The sequence below is a fragment of the Perognathus longimembris genome, chromosome 21 (genome assembly GCF_023159225.1).
Source record: "Perognathus longimembris pacificus isolate PPM17 chromosome 21, ASM2315922v1, whole genome shotgun sequence".
In the NCBI taxonomy this organism is placed as follows: Eukaryota; Metazoa; Chordata; class Mammalia; order Rodentia; family Heteromyidae; genus Perognathus; species Perognathus longimembris.
Window position 1 is genome coordinate 41,535,712 of NC_063181.1, and position 24,898 is coordinate 41,560,609.

General features: G+C 52.7%; 1 protein-coding gene across 1 annotated transcript in view; it reads left to right on the forward strand.

The window, feature by feature from the left end:
• The window catches only part of LOC125339401 (prolow-density lipoprotein receptor-related protein 1-like), a 64,476-nt gene that overhangs the window by 28,337 nt on the left and 11,241 nt on the right, over positions 1-24,898 (forward strand). The window contains 13 exon segments of the mRNA XM_048330536.1: positions 1,846-2,070; positions 7,959-8,270; positions 9,596-9,814; positions 15,140-15,322; positions 16,059-16,274; positions 18,514-18,752; positions 20,081-20,159; positions 20,309-20,493; positions 21,183-21,369; positions 21,864-22,082; positions 22,829-23,012; positions 24,390-24,591; positions 24,680-24,844. Coding sequence (XP_048186493.1) covers positions 1,846-2,070; positions 7,959-8,270; positions 9,596-9,814; positions 15,140-15,322; positions 16,059-16,274; positions 18,514-18,752; positions 20,081-20,159; positions 20,309-20,493; positions 21,183-21,369; positions 21,864-22,082; positions 22,829-23,012; positions 24,390-24,591; positions 24,680-24,844 — 2,615 coding nt within the window.

Consider the following 24,898-nt stretch of genomic DNA (forward strand, 5'->3'; position numbering starts at 1 on the left):
TTTGTGCAACCAAACTCAGACCCTATTAGGCACTGCCCCCCATTTCCTCCCCTATTATATAGTCCCTGTCAGCTACAGTTCTGTTTTCGGTCCCTCAGAATCTGCCTATTCTCGGTACTACATTCCTGAAGACCTTGGGTACATGCCTTTGGGGTTTGCTATGTCTGTCTTTGTTGTAGCATGTGTCATACTTTTATTGAGTAAGAGTGAATGATATCCCATAATATGAGTATACCACACTTTATTCATATGTTGCTGTGTAATTGACATGGGTTAATTTTCAATCAGAGAAAAAGCAGTTCCTACTACTTAGTCATATGTAGAAATTTTGAAAGCTTTTGGGTATAAGACATTCTGATCTTCAGTTTTGTCTTTTATATTGCTAATATAAATTCCCCATACGCTAATTTACCTTCAAATGACTACTGCTACATACATAAACCACTTGAACATCTTTACCCAACATACTTGGCTTTTATCTATACAATATTGAGATTTTAAAAGGAATAAATTATTCAAATATTTGCATTGCTTTAAATTTTCCTGCCGCACTGGAGATTGCAAGCACACTGTCATTGAAGCCATGTCCCTAGTTGATGTTCATGTTCAAACTTCTTTTGTGTCGGTGTGCCAGTCCTGGGGCTTGAACTCAGGCCTTAGATACTGTCCCTGAGCTTTTATGCTCAAGGCCAACACTTTTCCATTCGAGACACAGCTCTACTTTCTTTCTTTTTGTCATTGGAAATAAGAGTCTTATGTGTTTTCCTGCCCGGGCTGGCTTCAAACTGTGATCCACGGATATCAGCCTTCTGCGTAGTCAGAATTACAGCCATGAGTCAAGGCACCTGCTTCACACTACCTTTTATTTTAAAATTGAGTATCTCTGAAGGAAATCATGGTATGATAAGCTGTACTGGAAAACTCAGCTGCCTCCTTTATTTTATTTTGGGGACTATATATTGTATTCTGTTCAGTGCAAATATCTGAGTATTTTTCCTTAATTCAGGTAAAGTACATAAAATTCTCTCATACCAAAATGGTATTCGATCAAGGGATCATTACTTTAGCTCTCCTTCTCATGATTCCACTTTAGCCTTTCAGCAAAAATCCAAATGAACCATTGCCTTGGGAAAGCTGAGCCTCACTGACCTCTGCCTCACCAATCCCCTCCTCTAGAGCGATGACAATCAGATTGTGTGTGTGTGCTTCAGGCACAGGCAGTAGAAGAACCCTTTCTCGGGGCCATTCTTCCAGAGGGGATTGTGGCTATGTAACTGTTTAGGAGGTGCTGAGGAGGAGAGGGAAAAATTTAAGAGGGTGAATCATTGTATAATGAATTGCAAGTATATATAAGGATATAAACAGTCTCAAAATCTGTAGATCAATAAGGTTGGGCAGGGAAAAAGAAAGCAAGATAGAGGCTTACTTGGAACAATCCATGATATATGTAAATCTAAAATACCATGGCGAAACCCTATGGTACAATTTTAGTATACACCACAAAGTAATGATTCACAGTAAACTAAAATGTGCTCTGTGGGTGTGGGGTTATACCTGCGGGTTGGGAGTGGTTGGACTCCCAAAGTGTAGGGGATGAAGATGAATACCGTCAGGTTGAATGGAGTGCATATATAAGAAGGGAAAAATTACACATGTTGAACTTGTTTTAAGAATATAAGAGAGAGTGATATGAGAAGGGGTAAGAGAGAATGATGGAGGTAAGATTGACTGGAATAATTTGTACATGCATGGAAATGTCAAAATGAAACCCCCTTACGCAATTAATAAAAACAAAAAGGAAGGGACTATCAGCTTGTTTGGCAAACCTCTCCTTTTCCTTCACAGAGTTAAAACTTGTGTTTTCCTCGGGTAAACATCTGTACTTGTTGAAAGTTGGCTCTATGGGATCTGCTATAGAAAAAACTCTAATTCAAGAGCATCCTGATACCATCTATTTATTGGATATTGACTGGAAAAGGAACCTGATTTATTGGACAAATGCCCAGGGACATCTGGTCTACTCCACTGGGAACTCAGGACAAATGCAGGAGATCTGGACTGAGCGGACAGGTGGGTCACAGTGGCCATCTTCTTTCCCCATCTCTTTGGTTTTCTGATTCTAAAATACCTACTGCTAAGAAACTTTGTCTACTCCGATCTGAACAATCTTTCCTAACAAAGGATGGCCTTAGTTCACTTAAGTGCCAAATGTCCGTGATTGACCGGTTCTCTGCGGTGGCTGGTGCAGGGCTATGATTTAGAGACTCCTTGAGATGGAGTCATAGGTTTGGAAGTTTTTCTGGCCTTAAGTCAGGGGAGGATGGAAAAGGGCCGTTCGTTCTTCAATTTTGCATTGCAGATTTTTCTTCCACTAATATAGAAACAGTTTGCAATGCAGATTTCAGAGAGAACTAGCAAAAACATTTTCTTAATATGCTAATATATACTTTCTTTTCGCTCCCACGCTATGAAAAGCCACACCCCATCCTTCCATTTTCTGTGCTCATCCAAAACGCAAACTTCTTTAGAAAAGAAAGCTGAGCCTTGAGCTCTGGGGTGAGTGCTTGGATTCCTAGGTATCTGTACCCTGGGTAGTCTGCCAAATGTGAAGGACAGGCTTTACGGCAAGGAGTATCATTGGGCCTGCAGGTCCCTGAGCCACCGTCCCGTGCAGCGTAACCTGTCCAGATCCTAGTGGGAGACCACAGGCGTGGGAGGCAGATGCTCTCAATCTTTGGCTTGGAAAACACTCAGGAGAAGCTGAAAGGGGCAGACATGGCCTCAGATACCGCATAGTCCCCGGACAGCCGACTAGGGAGAGCCATGAGTGCGAATATCTTTCCCCTTCTGTAGGCTGGCTCCTCCCATCTGGCTGATGTTGCTAACTGGTTTCGGTGTTTCAGTTATTATCTCAAGGATATGTAAAAGGTTGATGATTTTACCTGAGCTGGATTTAGTGTGGAGTGCTGAGCCTTGGTGGCCGTGATAGTCAGCTTCCTCTTACTACAATAAGTCGTGGAGATGATCAACTTGCAAAGAGGAAGAGATAGAAGAGAACAAGACCATGTTCTTATTGTTAAAGTAATGTACAGAGGGGTTACAATTACATAAGTCGGGTGTTGAGTACATTTCTTTTTGAACAGTGTCACCTCTTCCCTCATTTTCTCCCAGTTTTTCCCCTCCCCACCCTCCTCCCTCCAAGTTGTATGGCTCAATTTCATCATAGTGTGTAGTGAGTATCACTGCTGCATTAGTTCACCCTTTGTCCCACTGTTTCTGTGCTTTCCCTTCCCCTCCCTGAATCAGACAAACTTACATACAAGACAAAGGATACAGAAATGAAAAACAGAGACAAAAGGGAGAAACCAGGACAGCAGACAGTACAATAGAAAACCTCTTGTTTCCATTTCTTGGAGTTCATTTCAATAAGCATCATTTTCTATGATAATCTGCATATAGCTATCAAGCCCTTGTGATCCTCTTCTAAGAATACCCTCCTTTGTTCAGATGCACTGCTTTGGGCTGCTGGGGGGGGGTTGCTATGACAATGACAGGACACACATGATGGAATAAAACTGCTCACCTCATGGCCAAGGAGGAAAAGAGAGAAAGGAAGGGGCTGGATCTCCACAACCCCTTTCAAAGCCATGCACAGCTCCGGTGACCTGAAGACCAGCCACTGACCAATAGCAACACATGAGTCTTCCAAGAACATTCAAGATCCAAGTACTGTAATGGTTAAAAACTTGACAGAAGGGCTGGGGATATGGCCTAGTGGCAAGAGTGCTTGCCTCGTATACATGAGGCCCTGGGTTCGATTCCCCAGCACCACATATACGGAAAATGGCCAGAAGTGGCGCTGTGGCTCAAGTGGCAGAGTGCTAGCCTTGAGCAAAAAGAAGCCAGGGACAGTGCTCAGGCCCTGAGGCCAAGCCCCAGGACTGGCCAAAAAAAAAAACAAAAAAAAAAACTTGACAGAAGCAAGCAGTGTCACTCCTGTTCTCTAGACTTGTTCTTAAGTTGATTGCCCCCACCCCCCCTTTTTTTTTTGCCAGTTCTAGGGCTGGAACTCAGGGCCTGGGCACTGTCCTTGAGCTTCTTTTTGCTTAAGGCTAGCACTCTACCACTTGAGCCACAGCACCACTTCAAGCTTTTACTGTGTATGTGGTGCTGAGGAATCGAACCCAGGGCTTCATGCATGCTAGGCAAGCACTCTACCACTAAGCCACATTCCCAGCCTTGATGGCCTTCTGAGCTTATTTATTCATCCAAGTGTGTTGATGCTAATGTTTTAATTCGTATATATCAATCTTGTCTTCAGGTTGATGGTGGGGGGGGCAGTATTAGGGCTTGAACTCAACTGTTCTACCACTTGAGTCATACCTCCTTTCAGCCCTTCATGTTTAAAACGGAGGCCAAATTTTTCAGATTTAATTCCTAGTCAAAAACACGAGGGATTCTACATTCTATTCTAGAAATTAACTATGTCTTTAAGAGCCGGTATAGCATTGAGAATGTTCTGTGATCCTGGCAATTGGACTTTCAACCTTGAATCTGTTAAAGATTTTGATTAAGTCGGTAACAGATGAATACATGCATTCTATGTAGATGGTAGAGCCAAATAGAGGAGAGGCAGCTCTTCTTACTAATTTGGCAATCTTAGACTTGTCAACTCGCCTAGGCACGAGTGATTTCACAGACATGAAGAGAAATGTGGAGTTTGATTCTGTGGAAGTTCTTCCCCTATGCAAATCCAAAGGATAGTACAGAAATGTTTGCACCCTAAGGCCGGGTATGCGGGCCCCAGATATTGTGTCATGGTGATGAGTAACTTTCTAACACATTGAGGAAAAAGTGTGCATACAGAACTTGGCATATGCTTATTATAAGGTTTACTGCTGGTAAGCACTTGCTGCAAATAACAAAACACATGATTTTCTTTATTGTAAAATCTTCATTGTTGTTTCAACAATTTAGTTCTTGGCAGCAGGGGGGTTTGAACTCAGGACCCCGTCTTTGTCAGGTTAATGCTCTACTGCTCGAGCCACATCCCCAGCTCTGCTTTTTGTTGGTGGTTTTGGAGATGGTGTTGAGTGAACTTTTCCGCTAAGGCTGGCCTTAAATCATGACTACTGGCAAGAGCCACCAGTGCCTGGCTATTTAGGTGATTTTTGACAAACACATTTTTTATTTGTGTTTTTATTCTGGTACTGGTACTAGAACTCAGGACCTCAAGCTTTCGCTTGGCTTTTTCACTCAGGGCTGGCACTTTGCCACTTGAACTGCACCTCTAGTTTTTTGCTGGTTAATTGAAGATAAGAGTCTCACAGGTTTTTCTGCTTGGACTGGCTTTGAACTGCAATCCTCAGATCTCGGCTTTCTGAGTAAAAATTACAGGTGCCACCACTGCACGGTCAAAATCCTTTTTTATATTGAATTCTTGGATTGGAAGTTAATATATAGTTGGAATTTAACAATCTATGAGTAAGTATCCTCTCATGATTGAATCAGGTAGAGAAGTCATTGGATGAGTGCATTTTTGTCAAGGTGCTATACAGAGGGGTTACAGTTACATACCTAAGGCAGTGAGTACATTTCTTGTCAAACTTGTTACCTCCTCCTTCACTTTTCTCTCACCTTCCCTCCTCCCCAATTCCCCCTCATACCGAGTTGTACAGTTAGTTTACAACATATTATTCTGTAAGAATTGCTGTTGTATTAGTTTGCTTTTTACCCTTTGTCTCACCATTTCGATATTCCTCTTCCCTTCCCTAATTCAGATAAATGTATATACAATACCCAGGGAACCAAAATCAAATACAGTGACAAACAACAGGGGTTATACCATAGGGAAGAAAAACAAAAGAGAAAGGAATAATTTCACAGAGTATGTTGAAAATAACAACAACAATAATAAACTATTTGTCGTTTTGACACCAGTGTAATTTGATCCTTTTCCTTATGTAAGTCCTACAAAGGTAAAGTGATGAAGACTTGTTAGAATTGCTCCATCCATGGCATAAGTTACTTATTTTCTGAATGAGATAATAAATAAATACTAGAAAAAATGCCCTTGATTTTTTTTGTGGTATTTAAGTCAATGGCATAACACATTATGATTAATCTGTAACATTTCATCACTTTTGTATGTCAAGACTAGGCAGTGGCAAATTTTTTTTTTCTTTTCTTTTTTTTTGGCCAGTCCTGGGCCTTGGACTCCGGGCCTGAGCACTGTCCCTGGCTTCTTCCCGCTCAAGGCTAGCACTCTGCCACTTGAGCCACAGCGCCGCTTCTGGCCGTTTTCTGTATATGTGGTGCTGGGGAATCGAACCTAGGGCCTCGTGTATCCGAGGCAGGCACTCTTGCCACTAGGCTATATCCCCAGCCCGCAATTTTTTTTTTGTATAAAAGACTCAATAGTCTTTATTTCCATTGTGGTCGCCACTCTGCTATTGTATCAAGAAAGTAGTCAGAGATAATGGATACACAATTGGATAGGTTCCACCAAACATATATCTAAAAGCAGGCAACAGTCTAGATTTGATACAAGGGCAATTACTTGCCAATTCCTGATGTGGAAAGAAAAAAACATACACAAAACAACCACCCCTTGATTTGCAGTACTTGCAACTTTCATGGTGTAAATAGTCGCACAATGTCAGCTTGCAAGCTCAGGTGTGGCATGATGAAATACGGAGTTGGGAAGTGGTCGCAGAGCTCTACTGTATAGATTCAATTAATACCAAAAACTAGAGTACGGGCAGCAGATTGAGCAGCTCAAATCCAAAACCCTGTACTCCAAAACCACACAACCTGAAAGTCTGTGAACCCCGTCGGATGTGATAGATGGGAAATGCCACCCTTGAACTTGTGTTGAGCTGCAAAGTACCAGTGTGCTGAAAATATTGTATAAAAATACGTTCTGCCTATTTGTATGGGGAACGATGGGACATAAATGAGGTTTTTGTTTAACCGTTGATCTCATCTTGTAAAGATATTGGATTATGTACATGCGAATATCGCTCCTCTCATTGCATATGGTCCCAAGGATTTGGGATATGGACTAGTGAACCTACATTAGAATCATAGAGGAAAACAAGCTACAGGTTGTATGTTTAGTACTTTTAGTAAGTCAGTATAATTTATTTATTTGTCTCTGTTGCCCAGCCTGCTTACAGCATTCCTGAACTTAGTACTGGGTACTGTGCAGCTTAGATTCAGCACCTTGCTGACAACAACAGACTCTTTTCTCAGTATTTTATATGTTCTAACACTAATCCTCAAAACAATCTGCAAGAGCAAAGCTCTGTGTATTGAGTGTGCATTTCAAGAAATAAGTGACGCCTTCCAAACGGAGCAGGCACTTTGGCTTGACAGCTTGGTATTGTCCTCAAGAGTCGTGCAAGATGGCCGCGGTCCCAGCTGGCACTGGAGTAGCTGAGCGGGCGTAGTAGGAGCCGTAAGAGTAGTTTAAAGGTTGGTGCCTGACTCAGTTCTTCACATCTGAAAATGGTTCCCTGGCTTTTCACACACTCGTTCCCTATGATACCCCTGTCTTCTAGTCACAAATATTCTCACTGCCTGTGCCATCCACGGGTGACCTTCCACGCACTGTCGTGGGGTCACTGGCCTGCTCTCGGCCTTCCTCTGACCATCTCAGTTCTTGCTTGCTTGGCATGTCAGTGATTGGTTTCCGTGTTTACCCGTAAGAGGGAGGAAAGTGGAAATGCGTTCAAATGCTTCCCTGTATGTAAACATCCATCTGCGGTGGCTATGAGGATCTAAGGAACGCGTGGCAAGAGAGTGGACCATCCGTAAGCATCTCGTCAACGAGAGCTACCGGCGCGCACGTCCTTTCTGCCTCTCTTGTCTGTCTTCTCCCCTTGATCCAGTTTGAGCCCTTGTGGGAAGGCACTTGAAACCTTTTACTAATGGAGCTGCTACTGTTCCTCCTACAGTCTGCTCAGCAAACGTGGACATAGCAACTGGGAACCTGTACTGGCTGCCCTGTGACCGAGGTACTATCCAGAAAACCAGGCTGCCCGGCGGGGACACACAGCCCCTCTATGTCACGCGTGGTAGTATACTGCAGCTGCTGCTCGACTGGCCCAGGAGGGCCCTGTACTGGGTGGAGAGCGGGAAGCCCCTACAGAGCATGACGCTCGACGGCAGACACAGGCAGGACGTCCAGAGGGGCACCTGGATGGCGGACCCCCGGATGGCCTTGGATTTGGGCTCAGCCAGTCTCCTCTGGGTCACCAAAACATCAGGTAAGTGCTGGACCATGAGTGCAGAAGGCAGAAGTATGGAAGGTGAGCGAGCTCCGAACAGAGCCTTGATTTTAGTGTGGGACTAATCATTCCTTTCACATTTCTTACTACTTTTTTTTTTGGCTCTGCTGGGCATCTCTCTCTCTCTCTCTCTCTCTCTCTCTCTCTCTCTCTCTCTCTCTCTCTCTCTCTCTCTATTTGTTGTTGTTGTTTGTTTGTTTACTTTTTTTTTTTTTGCCAGTCCTAGGGCTTGAACTCCGGGCCTGAGCACTGTCCCTGGCTTCTTTTTGCTCAAGGCTAGCACTCTGCCACTTGAGCCGCAGTGACACTTCTGGCCATTTTCTATATATGTGGTGCTTGGGAATCGAACCCAGGGCTTCATGTATACGAGGCAAGCACTCTTGCCACTAGGCCATATTCCCAGCCATATATATATATTTTTAACTGACACAATAACCATGCATCCTTATGGGGTATAGCATGATATTTTGACACATGCATACAATATGTAATTATCAACTCAATTAATTAACATTTAGATAAATCACTTAACTCAAACTCATCTCCTGTCTAAAAGTCTACTATGGGATTCATAATGTAGAAAACTTTCTAAGTAATCTACTTAAAAAAACTTTTTTGAATGTACTTGATCGCTTTTGTTATATTTAGAATTGGTTTCTACTTCTACAAAGAGGAATAATGGGAATAAACTTCCGTGGCAAACAAGGTACCAGAGCTGCCTTTAGTACGCGACCATTGGAACAGGTTACACCTGTGCAGGTGAATTTGCTTATTTTCTTCCCCGGAAGCCATCCTCGAGGCCTGCTGCTACATGCTGGTGACCTCGTGTGTTTAGTACACATCTTATATGGCCGAATGGCAGTGCAAGGCCCCTTGCTTTTCTGAGGCTTATCACACTTCACTAAGCCTTATTTACATACATAACCAAGACCTACAAAGCATGATAGGAAGAGCTTTTGTTTTGTTTTGTTTTTTGCCAGTCCTGGGTCTTGAATTCAGGGCCTGAGCACTGTCCCTGGCTTCTCTTTGCTCAAGGCTAGCACTCTGCCACTTGAGCCACAGCACCACTTCTGGCCATTTTCTATATATGTGGTGCTGGGGAATCGAACCCAAGGCTTCATGTATACGAGGTGAGCTCTCTACCACTAGGCCATATTCCCAGCCTAGGAAGAGGCTCTGCTTCTGTTCAGTTTGGGTCTCTGAACCCCACTTAGCTGGAACCCACACACGCATTCCAGTGTACCCCCATCCTAGCCCCAGGCCCCGTATTCAGCATCCTCTTCTGAGACCTGGCTCTTCCTTAGGCTTGCAAAGTCTGAGTCTCCTGAAGAACACAACGTACTCCTTGAGCAAGTCCTGGAGCTGGAGCGACGCGGTGGTGGCGGCCCACGAGCCCTACCTGGTGACGGTGGACGGCACAGACCTGGTGCTGTGGAGCAGGAAGACGCTGGCGCCCTTGTCTGTGTTGAAGGAGCCGCACATCAGGAAGATGATCATCGTGGCAGAGGACCAGGAGGTATGAGGCGAGTCTTCCCTTGCTGGGTTATTTTTTCGCCGCTCTGCTCCGCAGTGCCCCTTTCAGTGTGTCTTTCTAGCCACAGGATACTGAGTATCTGTAAGTCTGTCTTTGCAGTTGTCCCATGCCATAATTCAGCAGGCCGTATCCCTCATTTGCCCATATTCTGGAAACATAAGAACCTAACACACTTTTCAAGGTGGCCAAATGGTGTGGCTTGTGGCAGGACCCTCAGAACTTTTCACCTCACAGCACCTTTTGCTTTGCACAGTAGCGCACTCTAAGGCGCTGGTCTAGCAGCAACGCACATAAGAAAGGTTCTCACTTGGGTTACAAAAGAACCCTACCCCCTGTTTTTGTTTTATTTTATTAATGGAACACATAGCAAGTCACATCTTGTAGGGAACTCGGTGACACTTCTAGGTACGGCTATGTCATTATCCAAAAATGCTTGGCAGCAGAAGTGCTTTGAATTGGGGACTATCTGTTTACACACAATGAAATATTTTGGGGATAGGTCCCAAGTATAGCCATGAAACTCATCTGTGTTTCCTATACGCTGCATACACTCCGCCTGAAGCAATCTCAGTGCAGTAGTTTGGGCTGTCATATTTTCCCTGTGACCTGTTCCATGAGATCAGGAGTAGAATTTTCTGTTGTAGCTTCAAGCAGGCAACCACAAAGTCTCTAGTTTGGGGGTGCTAGGGGGTTTTAGACGTTTGGATGAGGGGTACTCTCTGCAGCCCAGGAAGAGTAGCACTCTCCCTTCTGTGGAAGTTGTGTCAGAGCAGTTCAGATGAATCTGCTCAAAGCTGGCTTTACTTATTTTCCTTGCGTATAAGCCTTTGGCACAGAGCCCAAAGCATCCAATCTTGGATCATGGGCAGAAAGGGGCGTTCAGACCACAGGTGTGCGCGAGTTTGTTGGCAGAAGCAGCCGGCCGTGCTCAGGAGGAATGGAAGCCAGAGAGCGCGGTACCTAAGACGCCATAGCCTCTCCCGGCTCCTTCTTGTCTAAGGGCCTTGCTTTTTGGCTCACTAGTTGGGTAAGCGTTAGGTATAAGGGTGCACTTCTTAGGTAGTAAAGTATGTTAATAAAGTGAATAATCCCTACTTTAATTATTCTAACCCGTCTGTCCAGCTGCTATGAAGCAGGGAGAGGCACTAATTGATAATTCAGTGGTGCAATTAAGCATCGCAACAAATGAGCGTGCTTTACACCTTGTCCTAGACCACCGCAGCGTGAGAGAGCCAGAGCCAGAGGGGGGTCACGGCAGAGGGGGCTCACGGGGCAGAGGGGGATCACGGGGCAGAGGGGGGTCACGGGGCAGAGGGGGGTCACGGGGCAGAGGCGGGTCACGGGGCAGAGGCGGGTCACGGGGCAGAGGGGGGTCACGGGGCAGAGGGGGGGCAAGGGGCAGAGGGGGCTCACGGGGCAGAGGGGGGTCACAGAGCAGAGGGGGGTCACAGAGCAGAGGGGGGTCACAGAGCAGAGGGGGGTCACAGAGCAGAGGGGGGTCACAGAGCAGAGGGGGTCACAGGGGGGGTCAGGGGCAGGGGGCTCATGGGGCAGAGAGGGGGCACAGGGCAGAGGGGGGGCACGGGGCAGAGGGGGGGCACGGGGCAGAGGGGGTCACAGAGCAGAGGGGGCTCACGGGGCAGAGGGGGTTCACGGGGCAGAGGGGGTCACAGAGCAGAGGGGGCTCACGGGGCAGAGGGGGTCACAGAGCAGAGGGGGCTCACGGGGCAGAGGGGGGCTCACGGGGCAGAGGGGGGTCACGGGGCAGAGGGGGTCACGGGGCAGAGGCGGGTCACGGGGCAGAGGCGGGTCACGGGGCGGGGGGTCACGGGGCAGAGGGGGCTCACGGGGCAGAGGGGGGTCACAGAGCAGAGGGGGTCACGGGGCAGAGGGGCTCACGGGGCAGAGGGGGGTCACTGGGCAGAGGGGGGTCACAGGGCAGAGGGGGGTCACTGGGCAGAGGGGGCTCACGGGGCAGAGGGGGGTCACTTGGCAGAGGGGGGTCACGGGGCAGAGGGGGCTCATGGGGCAGAGAGGGGGCACGGGGCAGAGGGGGGGCACGGGGCAGAGGGGGCTCACGGGCAGAGGGGGCTCACGGGGCAGAGGGGGGCACGGGGCAGAGGGGGTCACGGGGCAGAGGGGGCTCACGGGGCAGAGGGGGGTCACGGGGCAGAGGGGGCTCACGGGGCAGAGGGGGCTCACGGGGCAGAGGGGGGGCACAGGGCAGAGGGGGGGCACGGGGCAGAGGGGGGTCACAGAGCAGAGGGGGGGCAAGGGGCAGAGGGGGGTCACGGGGCAGAGGGGGCTCACAGGGCAGAGGGGGCTCACGGGGCAGAGAGGGGGGCACGGGGCAGAGGGGGGGCACGGGGCAGAGGGGGTCACGGGGCAGAGGGGGCTCACGGGCAGAGGGGGGTCACGGGGCAGAGTGGGGGTCACAGAGCAGAGGGGGGGCAAGGGGCAGAGGGGGGTCACGGGCAGAGGGGGGTCACGGGGCAGAGGGGGGGCACGGGGCAGAGGGGGGTCACGGGGCAGATGGGGGTCACGGGGCAGAGGGGGGTCACAGGGCAGGGGGGGTCACGGGGCAGAGGGGGGTCACGGAGCGGGGGGCTCACGGGGCAGAGGGGCGTCACAGGGCAGAGGGGGGTCACGGGGCGGGGGGGTCACGGGGCAGAGGGGGGTCACGGGCAGAGGGGGGTCACGGGGCGGGGGGGTCACAGGGCAGAGGGGCGTCACAGGGCAGAGGGGGGTCACGGGGCGGGGGGGTCACAGGGCAGAGGGGGTCACGGGGCAGAGGGGGTCACGGGGCGGGGGGGTCACAGGGCAGAGGGGGTCACAGGGCAGAGGGGGGTCACGGGGCGGGGGGGTCACAGGGCAGAGGGGGGTCACGGGGCAGAGGGGGGTCACGGGGCGGGGGGGTCACAGGGCAGAGGGGGGTCACGGGGCAGAGGGGGGTCACGGGGCGGGGGGGTCACAGGGCAGAGGGGGGTCACGGGGCGGGGGGGGTCATGGGGCAGAGGGGGGTCACAGGGCAGAGGGGGGTCACGGGGCGGGGGGGGTCACGGGGCGGGGGGGTCACAGGGGCAGAGGGGGGTCACGGGGCGGGGGGTCACGGGGCAGAGGGGGGTCACGGGGCAGAGGGGGGTCACGGGGCAGAGGTGGGTCACGGGGCAGGGGGGGTCACGGGCAGAGGGGGCTCACGGGGCAGAGGGGGGTCACGGGGCAGAGGGGGGTCACGGGGCAGAGGCGGGTCACGGGGCAGAGGGGGGTCACGGGGCAGAGGGGGTTCACGGGGCAGAGGCGGGTCACGGGGCAGAGGGGGGTCACGGAGCAGAGGGGGTCACGGGGCAGAGGGGGCTCACGGGGCAGAGGGGGGTCACAGAGCAGAGGGGGGTCACGGGCAGAGGCGGGGTCACGGGGCAGAGGGGGGTCACGGGGCGGGGGGGGCACGGGGCAGAGGGGGTTCACGGGGCAGAGGGGGTTCACGGGGCAGAGGCGGGTCACGGGGCAGAGGCGGGTCACGGGGCAGAGGGGGGTCACGGGGCAGAGGGGGGTCACGGGGCAGAGGCGGGTCACGGGGCATAGGGGGGGTCACGGGGCAGAGGGGGCTCACGGGGCAGAGGGGGGTCACGGAGCAGAGGGGGGTCACGGAGCAGAGGCGGGTCACGGGGCAGAGGCGGGTCACGGGGCAGAGGGGGGTCACGGGGCGGGGGGGTCACGGGGCAGAGGGGGTCACGGGGCGGGGGGTCACAGGGCAGAGGGGGGTCACGGGGCAGAGGGGGGTCACGGGGCGGGGGGGTCACAGGGCAGAGGGGGGTCACGGGGCGGGGGGGTCATGGGGCAGAGGGGGGTCACAGGGCAGAGGGGGGTCACGGGGCGGGGGGGTCACGGGGCGGGGGGGGTCACAGGGCAGAGGGGGGTCACGGGGCGGGGGGGTCACGTGGCAGAGGGGGGTCACGGGGCAGAGGGGGGTCACGGGGCAGAGGTGGGTCACGGGGCAGGGGGGGCTCACGGGGCAGAGGGGGGTCACGGGGCAGAGGGGGTTCACGGGGCAGAGGCGGGTCACGGGGCAGAGGGGGGTCACGGGGCAGAGGGGGTCACGGGGCAGAGGGGGGGCACGGGGCAGAGGGGGTTCACGGGGCAGAGGCGGGTCACGGGGCAGAGGGGGGTCACGGAGCAGAGGGGGGTCACGGGGCAGAGGGGGCTCACGGGGCAGAGGGGGTCACAGAGCAGAGGGGGGTCACGGGGCAGAGGCGGGTCACGGGGCAGAGGGGGGTCACGGGGCAGAGGGGGGGCACGGTGCAGAGGGGGTTCACGGGGCAGAGGCGGGTCACGGGGCAGAGGCGGGTCACGGGGCAGAGGGGGTCACGGGGCAGAGGGGGGTCACGGGGCAGAGGCGGGTCACGGGGCAGAGGGGGTCACGGGGCAGAGGGGGCTCACGGGGCAGAGGGGGGTCACGGGGCAGAGGCGGGTCACGGGGCAGAGGCGGGTCACGGGGCAGAGGGGGGTCACGGGGCAGAGGCGGGTCACGGGGCAGAGGCGGGTCACGGGGCAGAGGGGGGTCACGGGGCAGAGGGGGCTCACGGGGCAGAGGGGGGTCACGGAGCAGAGGGGGGTCACGGAGCAGAGGCGGGTCACGGGGCAGAGGCGGGTCACGGGGCAGAGGGGGGTCACGGGGCAGAGGGGGTTCACGGGGCAGAGGGGCGTCACGGGGGCAGGGGGGGCTCACGGGGCAGAGGGGGTCACGGGGCAGAGGGGGGTCACGGGGCAGAGGCGGGTCACGGGGCAGGGGGGGCTCACGGGGCAGGGGGGGCTCACGGGGCAGAGGGGGTCACGGGGCAGAGGGGGTCACGGGGCAGAGGCGGGTCACGGGGCAGAGGCGGGTCACGGGGCAGAGGCGGGTCACGGGGCGGGGGGTCACGGGGCAGAGGCGGGTCACGGGGCAGAGAGTAGCCACGCAGCAGTGTGAAGGCAAGTCGCCCGCATTCCCAGCCAGGGGCCTAATGTGTCAGTTTGAGCACAGGACAGGATGTTCGGGTTGGTGTCATTTTCTTCTTATACAGTGGAGTCGCATCTGCACACGGCCTGGCGAGGGCTTTCTGGAGAGGGACGAGGGTGGGGGGGAAGCACGCAGGGTGTGGGATCCACACACGGCCTGGCGAGGGCTTTCTGGAGACGGAGGGGGGTAGTGGGGGGTAGGAGGGAGGGGGGTGGGGGCGGGAAGCACGCGCGGTGTGGGATCCGCACAGGGCCTGGGCACCGTCCTTGACTGATTTGCTGAAGCAACAGTTTGCTCTAGACGCTGCGGACGCGGAAGCGGCCCCTGCCCCCCTCCCCCCTCCCTCCCTCCCTCCTCCCCCCCCTGTGCTCTGCACCCGGTCCGCGGTGCTGTGTGGAGACGGGACGGGATGCGTGCCTCGCGAGTCCCTCTGCGACGGTGAACGCGACTGTCAGGACGGCTCCGACGAAGAGCACTGTTCCCAGCTCTGCCACCGACCAGGTCTGTCGCCCTCCCCTGCAAGAACGCGGCGCATGCGCGATGAGACGCGCAAGCGTGGACTTCATCCCATCACACCCACTCTCCCCAGCTCGGCAGCGCGAGCGAGGGCCGCGTCCTGCCAGAAGGCAAGGCGTGAACACCCACGACTCCCACTCGAGCCGTGGGCTCACCTCCTGCCCTCTGGCTCCGTCGGGCTTGCTAAGCGTCCCAGCGTTTGCCTTTCTCTGGGCCGAGCCGCGCTTTCCTCCGGCGCTCACTTCCGGCGGTGGGCAGTGGTCCAACGCGTAACCACACACGGGGCCTCATCTCAATGACTTAGTTAAGTTTCTAGTTTACCAATCGACTCGGTGCTACCATTGGGATCCAACGATTTCGGTTTGATCGTGAGATCCCAGAACAAGAGTGAGCTGATCAGCAGGTGCTGGTGGCTCACCCCTACCATCCTAGCTACTCGGGAGATCTGAGGATCTCGGTTCAAAGCCAGCCCATGCAGCAAAGTCCATGGGACTCTTATCTAGAATTAACCACCAGAAAAGCAGAAGTGGCGCTGTGGCTCAAAGTGGTAGAGCGCTAGCCTTGAGCAAAAGAGCTCAGGGACAGCGCCCAGGCCCTGAGTTCGAGCCTCATGACTGACAAGAAAGGAAAGCAAACACATGCACACACAAAAAAAACAAAGTTAGTTTACCTAGTATTGAGTTTTCCACATGACTGATGCTTCAGGGCCTCTCTGGGTCAGGGGTCTTCCAGTGTCTGGACGGAAGCAGGTGCATCGCGGAGAAATTGCACTGTGACGGGGCTCCGCAGTGCCCGGATGGGTCTGACGAGCTGGGCTGCTGGAAGCCCACCGAAGAGTGTTCCCTGCTCTGCGACAACCGAACCCGCTGCGTCCCCAAGGGCTGGCTGTGCGATGGGAACCCCGACTGTTCCGACAAAAGCGACGAGCACGGGTGCCGTAAGTTCCGCTGGGCCTCCCGGGAGTGCTCGAGCCCCTCTGTATCTGACTCTTCTTATTCGTGGCATTTTACTTTCTGTAAAGATTGTGAATGCAGAATCGGCAGATATTGAACCACTGCTCTTGAAAATTCAAGGCGGCTTCATGTGAGGACATGGGCTGTGATGTTTTGTTAACCATTGAATAGATCGCCCAATTGTATACGTGTGTGTTTCGCTTTGAGATGTCACATACAGGTGTATCTCTTGATTCATTAATATTGAACTGACAAAACCATAACTCATGCTTAATAGCTTAGACCTATCACGTCCTTCCTGTGCTGAGGACTAGACAGTGCTTCAGTGGTGTAGAGGCCATTTTACACAGCATTATTACCAAACAGTGCAAAAATACCAAAGTGCGGTCCTAAACAGATTACAAAAGGGACATTTGGTTACCAACTTCTGACACAGCAGGCAGAGTGTGGCTTCGTCCGACTCCTGCTGGGAACACACACACTGAGTGACTTGAGTAGTTTAGGTACGCCTGCAAATGATCGTGACAGTGCAGCCGGTATTGATTTGGGTTACAAGGGAATGTTAGTGAGCAGTTGAATATGAAAATAGGGACCCCACAGATCTTGGAGATCCACTGAGGAAAGGATTTGAATTACAGAGTTCTTAGAGATCACACCAAACAACAGCCCTTTTAAAACAAGAATGAATAAAAAAAAAAAGCCATCACCTATTGAGAAAACGGCACATCAGGAAGCTGAAACGTGTTCTAGAAGGTGGGGGTGATGGTGGGAGGGGCAGGGATGGGGGGATTCGGGGAGGGAAAGTACAGACACTCAATCCAATGGACGTGATACAAAAGGGAGAATACCACACTTGAGACTAGGGATGGGGTGGGGAAAAGGAATAATGATGGGAAGGGCAGCGTTGGCCACGATGCATTGTACATGATCATTACCTGACTTCCGGAATTGGATCCCCTGTGTATGACTACTTAATTAAAGCGAAATCAATTTTAAAAAGAAAAAGAACGTATATTTCCATGAGTGGAAAACCAGTCTTCTTTCCACAATTATTCCTTGTTGAGTTAGAAGGCGGCATCGTGAAGAGTTAAATGTTGGCCCTCGGTGTTTTCACATGATGCGCCATCTCCTTGATAGAACAGATCTTATTTTTCTTCTTACTGATGATATATTTCAAAGGCTTGCAGTACCTCGTGGGGCCAGGGTAGAAGAGAAGATCTTAAGGATTGAATTGGGTAGAGTGCCCTGCTTGATTCCAACGGGGGGGGGGGGGGGCGGGGGGGCCTGCATGGCCAGCGCTTTGACTGCACTTGGGTTCAAAGATAGGAGGCAAGACATAAAAGAGCAAAGGAGGGGGGAGCCCAAGGTATCATTTCTTTTAAAATATATGTTTATAGCTTTTCCAAAACCTGACCTTTGCCTCCCTCCCTCCCCCCTTTTCTTTTCCCTCCCTCCTCCCCTGCTTCCCTCCTCCCCTGCTTCCCTCCTCCCCTCCTTCTCCCCTCCCTCCCTCCCTCCCTCCTCCCTCCCTCCCTCCCTCCCTCCCTCCCTCCCTTTCCCTTCTAATGCTCATCCTGAAGCTTCACCTCAGGGCCTGGGTGCTGTCCTGAGCTTTTCTGCTCAAGGCTAGCACTCTACCATGTAAGCCACAGCTCTACTTCTGGCTTTTGTTGGAAGGTTATTGGAGATAAGAGCCTCATGGACTGACCCACTTGGCCTGGCTCCAACTTTTGGTCCTCAGATCGTAGCCTGCAGAGTAGCTAGGATGACAGGCACGAGCCGCTGGCACCTGCCCCTTCTTTCCCCCTTAAATAAAATCAATCCACCTGCAAGCATTGAGTCCAAGACCCTACATTGCAGGGTGTGTTGGCTGTTGTGGATGTTTGTCTTACTTTATAGGTAAATAATGATCTCAAAGGATAGTCCTTCCTCTTCCTTTGCCAGGGCTCTTCTGCCCTGTTCCCCTCAGTGTCTCTCAAGCCCTGTTTCCTGATGCACAGAGTGGATTTTGCAGTTGGAGTGAGAGCCGACTCCTCGGTGGGAGATGGGATCCTGTGGAGGTCCTTGAACCTCACTCCTGCCTTGCCACCTGCTGGGACTCACGCCCCCCACCCTCCCACCCCCACCACCTGGGAGGGGCCAGGGGAGTCTTCAAATCGTTTCATCACGGACTTGTGGATTTATTTCACGCCCATGCGCTTACCTAGGGCTTTACCTTTTCAGTTCATGAGAACTGCGGCCCCTCTGAATTTCACTGCGAGAATGGCCAGTGCATCTCTTCCTCTCTTCACTGTGATGGGCGCCGGGATTGCCTGGACCACTCGGATGAAGACGGCTGCTCCGCCGCCCGGCCCCCGGAGTGCCCGCCCGGGCAGGTGAGCTGCCCAGGGAGCGGAGAATGCGTCCTGACGGGGTGGCTCTGTGATGGAGACCCGGACTGCAGAGACGGCACCGACGAGAAGGTAGCACACGCGGTCTTCAGAAAACCACCTGAGCGTGGTCGCCCTCAGCGCCCACAGGAGCCCCGGTGCGGCATCCCTTCGGGGGTCTCGAACCTGGGGCGGCTCAAGTCCTCCGTGTGGAATGCGTGGGATTTGTGTGTACCTGTCCACCTCTTGCTTTGCACGTTATATAGATTATCCGTGATACATCATACAATGTGCATGCTGTGCAACCGATCAAAACACACGCACATTGAACAAAGATGCAGTTTTAATTTTTTCAGTGTGTGTGTGTGTGCGCGCGCGCGTGTGTGCTGGTACTGGAGCTTGGTCTCAGGGCTTCAAGCTATCACTTCCCCTTCTCACTGGAGGTGGGCACTCTACCCCTTGAGCTGCTATACCTCCACTTCCAGCTTTTTGCTGGTTAATTGGAGATCAATGTCTCATGGAGCTTTTCTCTTGCCTAATGCCAAACCCGGCTCTTCAGATCTCGGCCTCTTGCGTAGCTGGAGTTACAGGCCTGAGCCACCAGCTCCTGGCGTTCAGATCGTTTTACTCTGTGGTCAGATCTGCCTCTGTAGCTGCAGAAGGCATGGAGAGCTCACTGCGGGTTGCAGCAATATCACACGCTTCCGCTAGAAAAGCTGAGAAAGCACTAGAAGAAAAAAAAAAACATGAATATAATCACAGTCCGGAAAGCTGCTCCTAGCTGCCTTGAACACAGACCTAGTTACAAGAGGCTGCTGAAAGTCAAACTGTGAAGAGCTATTTCCATTGTAGGAGCAGGTTTACCAGAATTGGACCGTGATAGCTGTGTCTTCCACGTCCTGTTTGAACACGTGCTCTGAAGAGCTGAACAGCTCACTTGCTGGGCACCACGGCATTTACAAAAGCTGCCGCATCCCCTACGGTGCACCCTGGACTTGAACCCACTGCTAGCATGTGACCTGAAACCACTCAGTATGGAGGGGTCCTGAGTGTATCCAAAAGATCAAGCAGGAGCATCCATGCGCCTCCCCTCTTCTGAGTAGTTGCGGGGAGATGATGGTTCATTTGCTGGGGTCTGTGTTGGACGTGGCAGGTCAGTGTTTGTAGTATAGAGTCTTTTGCTTTTATTTCCTCCATGTAATCGCGGCTCCTCAGTAGGTTAGTTATGATAGATACGTGTGTGTGTGTGTGTGTGTGTGTGTGTGTGTGTGTGTTTCACCCTAGTTTTTCATCTGGGTTGGCACCATATGGAAACTGTTACCCATAGCCTGGCGGTGGGAAGTGTCTTACCATGTGTGTCACTCCCTCCCGCCCCCCAACAACCGAGAGGGGGGCTGCTGACCGGGGCTGTGTCTCCCCAGGACTGTGGCCCTGCGCCGGCTCCGTGTGGCCCGCGGCCGTGGCCCTGCGAGGACGGGCGGAGGGACTGTGGGGACACGTGTGAGTGCCGGGCAGAGGGGGGACCTGCCGCCCTTCCTGCCCCGCGGGGGGGGGGCTGGACTCCCCGTGGGGAGGCCCCGTAGGGAGGGGGGCAGGGGGAGCGCGGGATGATCGCTGTCCAAGCCGAGGGTCCCCCCCCCCTCGTGCAGGCCTCCCGCAGCGGTGCCAGGGCTCTGAGTTCCGGTGCGGCGCCCCTGCCTGCCTCCCCCTGCCCCTGGTGTGCGACGGGAAGGAGGACTGCCCCGACGGGTCGGACGAGGGCGGAAGGTGCGCCTTGGCGGAGTGCGCCCCGGGACGGTGCTCCCACGCCTGCTACCAGTCCCCCGCGGGGCCCGTGAGTCGCCCCGCGCCGTGCCTTCCCGGGGGAGGGGCCGCGCGCTCCAGTGACTCCCCGTCCTCCCCAGGGCGGCTCAGGCGGAGCCGGGCGGGCTCGAGCCTCCCCTGCTCCCGGTGCACCCCGGGGAGCTCCCCACTCGCCCCCGGTGCCCGGGGAAGCTCTCCACGCCTACGGTGATGTGTGGGGCACCCCGGGGGTACTTGGAGAGAGGCCGTGAGGCGTCTGGAAAGCCCAGTGTCTCCCCAGGTTGCAGGTCTGGAAGGGGACTCCCCACTTCCCAGCCGTGCTCCGTGTGAACCCCCTCTGCCCTGGCCCTGGCCCGCCGTAGTGACCGAGTGCGATGAGCTAGCATGTCACGAGCGAGCCCGGCAGAGGGTTCCCCTCCCGGGTTACACCAGCATCCCCTGGCACGTGGCCAGGCCCATGGGGACCCCATGTGGATCTTCTCACTGACCCCGCCGGGGCCCCGGGCACCCTGCGCTGGGCCTGGTCACCCCTACTGACTCAGGACCCGTGCTGGTGGACGGGAGGCCGGCGGGGGAGTCACAGAGGTGACCAGTGACGTGACCACAAGACGAGCGGACTGAGAACAGTCGCGGCGTCCGCGGGGAGTCCACCCCCTGTGCATCGCCCACACCTGTCATCGCTGGCTCTGGGAAACGTCCGTGTCTTCTCGTGTCCTCCAGGCGTGCGCGTGTGAGCCAGGCTTCGAGCTGGACGGCGGCGGTGCGATCTGTCGGGATGTGGACGAGTGCGTGGAGCCGGGCGGACGGCCTTGCAGTCAGACCTGCGTCAACACCGACGGCTCTTACGTCTGCACCTGTCACCCCGGCTACTCGCTGGAGCCCGACAGCCACACCTGTAAAGCCGTCGGTACGCTGCTCACGTGCTCTGAGCTCTCAAGGCCTCTGGCCACACCAGAACATTCTTCCTTCCTTACCTTTTAATGCTCCTGCCACTTGCTTGTTTTTAGAGAAAGCCTAGCACATCCCCAGAGCCTACCTTCCAGATCTGTGTCTCTAGTATCATGGGGTTACTGTAATGAAACCATAGCTCTGAGCTCTGAATCCATGACTCCACCTTGGATTGTCTGGTCAGATATTTCTTTTTTACCCTCCTTCCCCTAAATATTTGGTTTCAAACACTTTCCACTGAAGCTTTGTTTAAATCCCTTTATTTTAAGTAACATTCAACTGGGGTTGTGATTCCAATTGTTATATTACAGAGAACTACTCTGACTTCAGCTAGTTACTATTTTAGACCTTCCAGTGAGAAAATAATGACTTTTGTGTCCTTGTATTCCTTTGCCAGGGCTGGGCTCCACTGTCCACTCCATGGCTATGCTGAAGGCAATCCTTATTTGACAGGTTCTGAGCCAATCCTACTTGTTGCAATTCAGTTTAACCTATTCCTGTATGGGTTGAGAAGCTTGAAAGAAGATATCCTGGCAACTACCGACAAGCACCTGCTGATTGTCTCTGTTGACTATGACATAGTGGATCAGAAAATCTTCTGGGCTGATCTGAATGCAGAAAGTATAAGGTGGATAAGTATGGACACAAAGACGAAAGGGACTGTGGCAAACGGTATGCATTCCACTTTGTCAGCCTCGAATCTCCTTTTATTAAAAGCACATAACGTAAACAATAAAACCAGTGGCCATTAGCATTCTGAACATTGGCAGATTCTATCTAGCCTTGAGTCTTTCTAGCTGACAAGTATAAAGATGTGTTATTATCTTTCTGACAATGTACCGGCCACCGGCCACTGTTCGTATGCTGTTCTGCCTGTCTGGTAGAACGTCTTAACCTCGAGGACATCTAGAAATGCACACAGCTCTTGGAAAGCGAATTCATACGGCGTGCAAGCCTATAGCCTAGGAGCTCAAACACAGAAAAGCTCTAAAATATCCACCTGGGCCTCATCATCCCAGCTGTTCCTGAGTTAGAGATTAAGAATAGTTTTGGTTTAAGGCCAGCCTGAGCAAGAAAGTTCATGATGCCACTTCTCAACCAATGAGCTGGGCAGGACATTTCACGCCTGTCACCTGGCTATGTGGGAGGATGAGTCAGTCACTGGCCAATCATGGGTCAGGAGGGCCCGGGTCAGAGCTGCAGATCCTACTGGAGAAGAAATAACAAAAGCCCAAAGACCTAGGGGTATGGCTAGAGTTGTAGAGTGCCTGTTTAGCAAGGACAAGGCGCAGAATATGAATCCCAGTGTGTGTGTGTGTGTGTGTGTGTGTGTGTGTGTGTGTGTGTGTGTGTGCATGTATGAATGGATGCACACACACACACAAATAGCGTAAGTACCTATTGAATTTGTGTTTTAGGGATAAAACCAGACTGTATCGCAGTTGACTGGATTGGAAGGAATCTTTACTGGACTGATGGAACAGCTGGCCAGATTTTGGCCATTCAGCTCTTTGCTGTCTGGAGCGGAAAATCTGAGTACACCATTGTTCTGGAAGACGATGTGACTCAACCCCAGTCTTTGGCTTTGTGTCCCCTCAGTGGGTGAGTCCAGGTGTTAAAAATCTGGTCAACATCTTAGTTTTTCTGCTTTCTCGTGTGGTCAACATCTGTAAGTTGGCTCTTCTTCCTTAGTTTTACTTTGCTTGTGGGAATTCTCTTGATCTAGAAGAAGGGATAGGAAACGTAGCTGACTTTAATCTTAGTTAGATGTGAGTCAATTGTAACATAGTAGCCTAAAACCCATCTGGGACAAGTTCTTTATACCATTAACGTGAGAAATTAGTGTGACACTCCTGGTGGTTCACTTACACTTTCTGCCGCTTTGGTAACTCAATACACCTCAGTGGTGCAGTTATGATGGCTTTAGAGTGAGAAGTGAGTAGAAAGTGGAACTGAAGGGAAGCTCTAATTGTGACAACACAGGTTGGAGTTATTTTGAGTCTTTTCTCTGCAAAGGAACTTAAAGTTAACACTCCATTCCCTCACAGAGATGACCATATGTCTCAAATGTATGAAAATGTTACAGGAATCCTAGGATCCAAAGACAGCCCACATTTGATACCTTGAAATAAATTCAATTAGGAATGGATCAACAAGGTCCTTGGGAAACTAAAGGGAGTTTTTTTTTTTTTTTTTTTTGCCAGTCCTGGGGCTTGGACTCAGGGCCTGGGCACTGTCCCTGGCTTCTTTTTGCTCAAGGCTAGCACTCTGCCACTTGAGCCACAGTGCCCCCTCTGGCCATTTTCTGTATATGTGGTGCTGGGGAATTGAACCCAGGGCGTCATGTAGAGGAGGCAAGCACTCTTGCCACTAGGCCATATCCCCAGCCCCTAAAGGGAGTTTTTGATATGTCTAATGGCATATAGTCAAGAATGAAGTCTGAACCCAGACACTGGTAGCTCATGCCTATAATTCTAGGAGGATGAGATCTAGGATCAAGGTTCAAAGCCAGCCCAGGCAGCCAAACCCAAAATATTATTATTTCCATTTAGCCAGCAAAAGGCCAGAGTGGAGGTATGGCTTAAGTGGTAGAGTGCCAGACTTCAGAGGAAAAATCTAAAGGAGAATGAGAGATGATGAGTTTAAGCCCCAGTACCAGTGCCAAAAAAAATTGACTGAGGTCTGAGGCTCACAACAGCACATAGAGCTTGCCTACTTATAAGCAAGAAAAAAAATGTAGTCAGGTTCTCTGGGTATTTTCTAGCGGGAGACAAGTATATTCCAAGTATTTTTGTACAATTGTCATTACAGATTGTTTACCCTCACGAAAGGATTAAACAATGACCATCAAATTTCAAGAAAAAGCTTCTTTTAATGTACTTAGGGAACAGATTAACATTTGAGGGAACATAATTGGGCATTGGTATTCTTTTTCTGTGAAGTGATGCACTATCTTAAAGTGGATTCCTCTTCACACAGATTGATGTACTGGACAGAAAGTGGGGACGAACCCCGAATCGCGCAAGCTGGGATGGATGGTAGCAGCAGGAAAGTACTCATTGGTCAAGGTCTTGGCCGGCCAACGAGCCTCGCGCTGGACCAGTTAAGCTGGAGGATATTCTGGTCTGATGAGCAATTCCACTGCATTGGCTCTGCCAACCTGGATGGGACTGGCGTGCGTGTAAGCGTCCTGCTGGCCTTCGACTCGTGTACACCGTCCCGGGTCTCCTACAAAAGCTGCCCCAGAAAGCTCGCCTTTGCCCTTGCAGGTGATACGGCTGGCACCGGCGAGGAGCCCGTTCGCAGTGGCTGTGTTTGAAGACGAGGTCTTCTGGACCGAGCCGAAGGCGGGCACGGTACGGCGCATGGAGAAGGTGACGGGCAGAAACGGGGCTGCGCTCATCAAGCGATCTGAGCCGCCCCACGGACTCAAGGTACGCAGGGCTTCCCCAGCCGTCCTGGCGTTCTCTCTGGAAAGCACCCGGGCA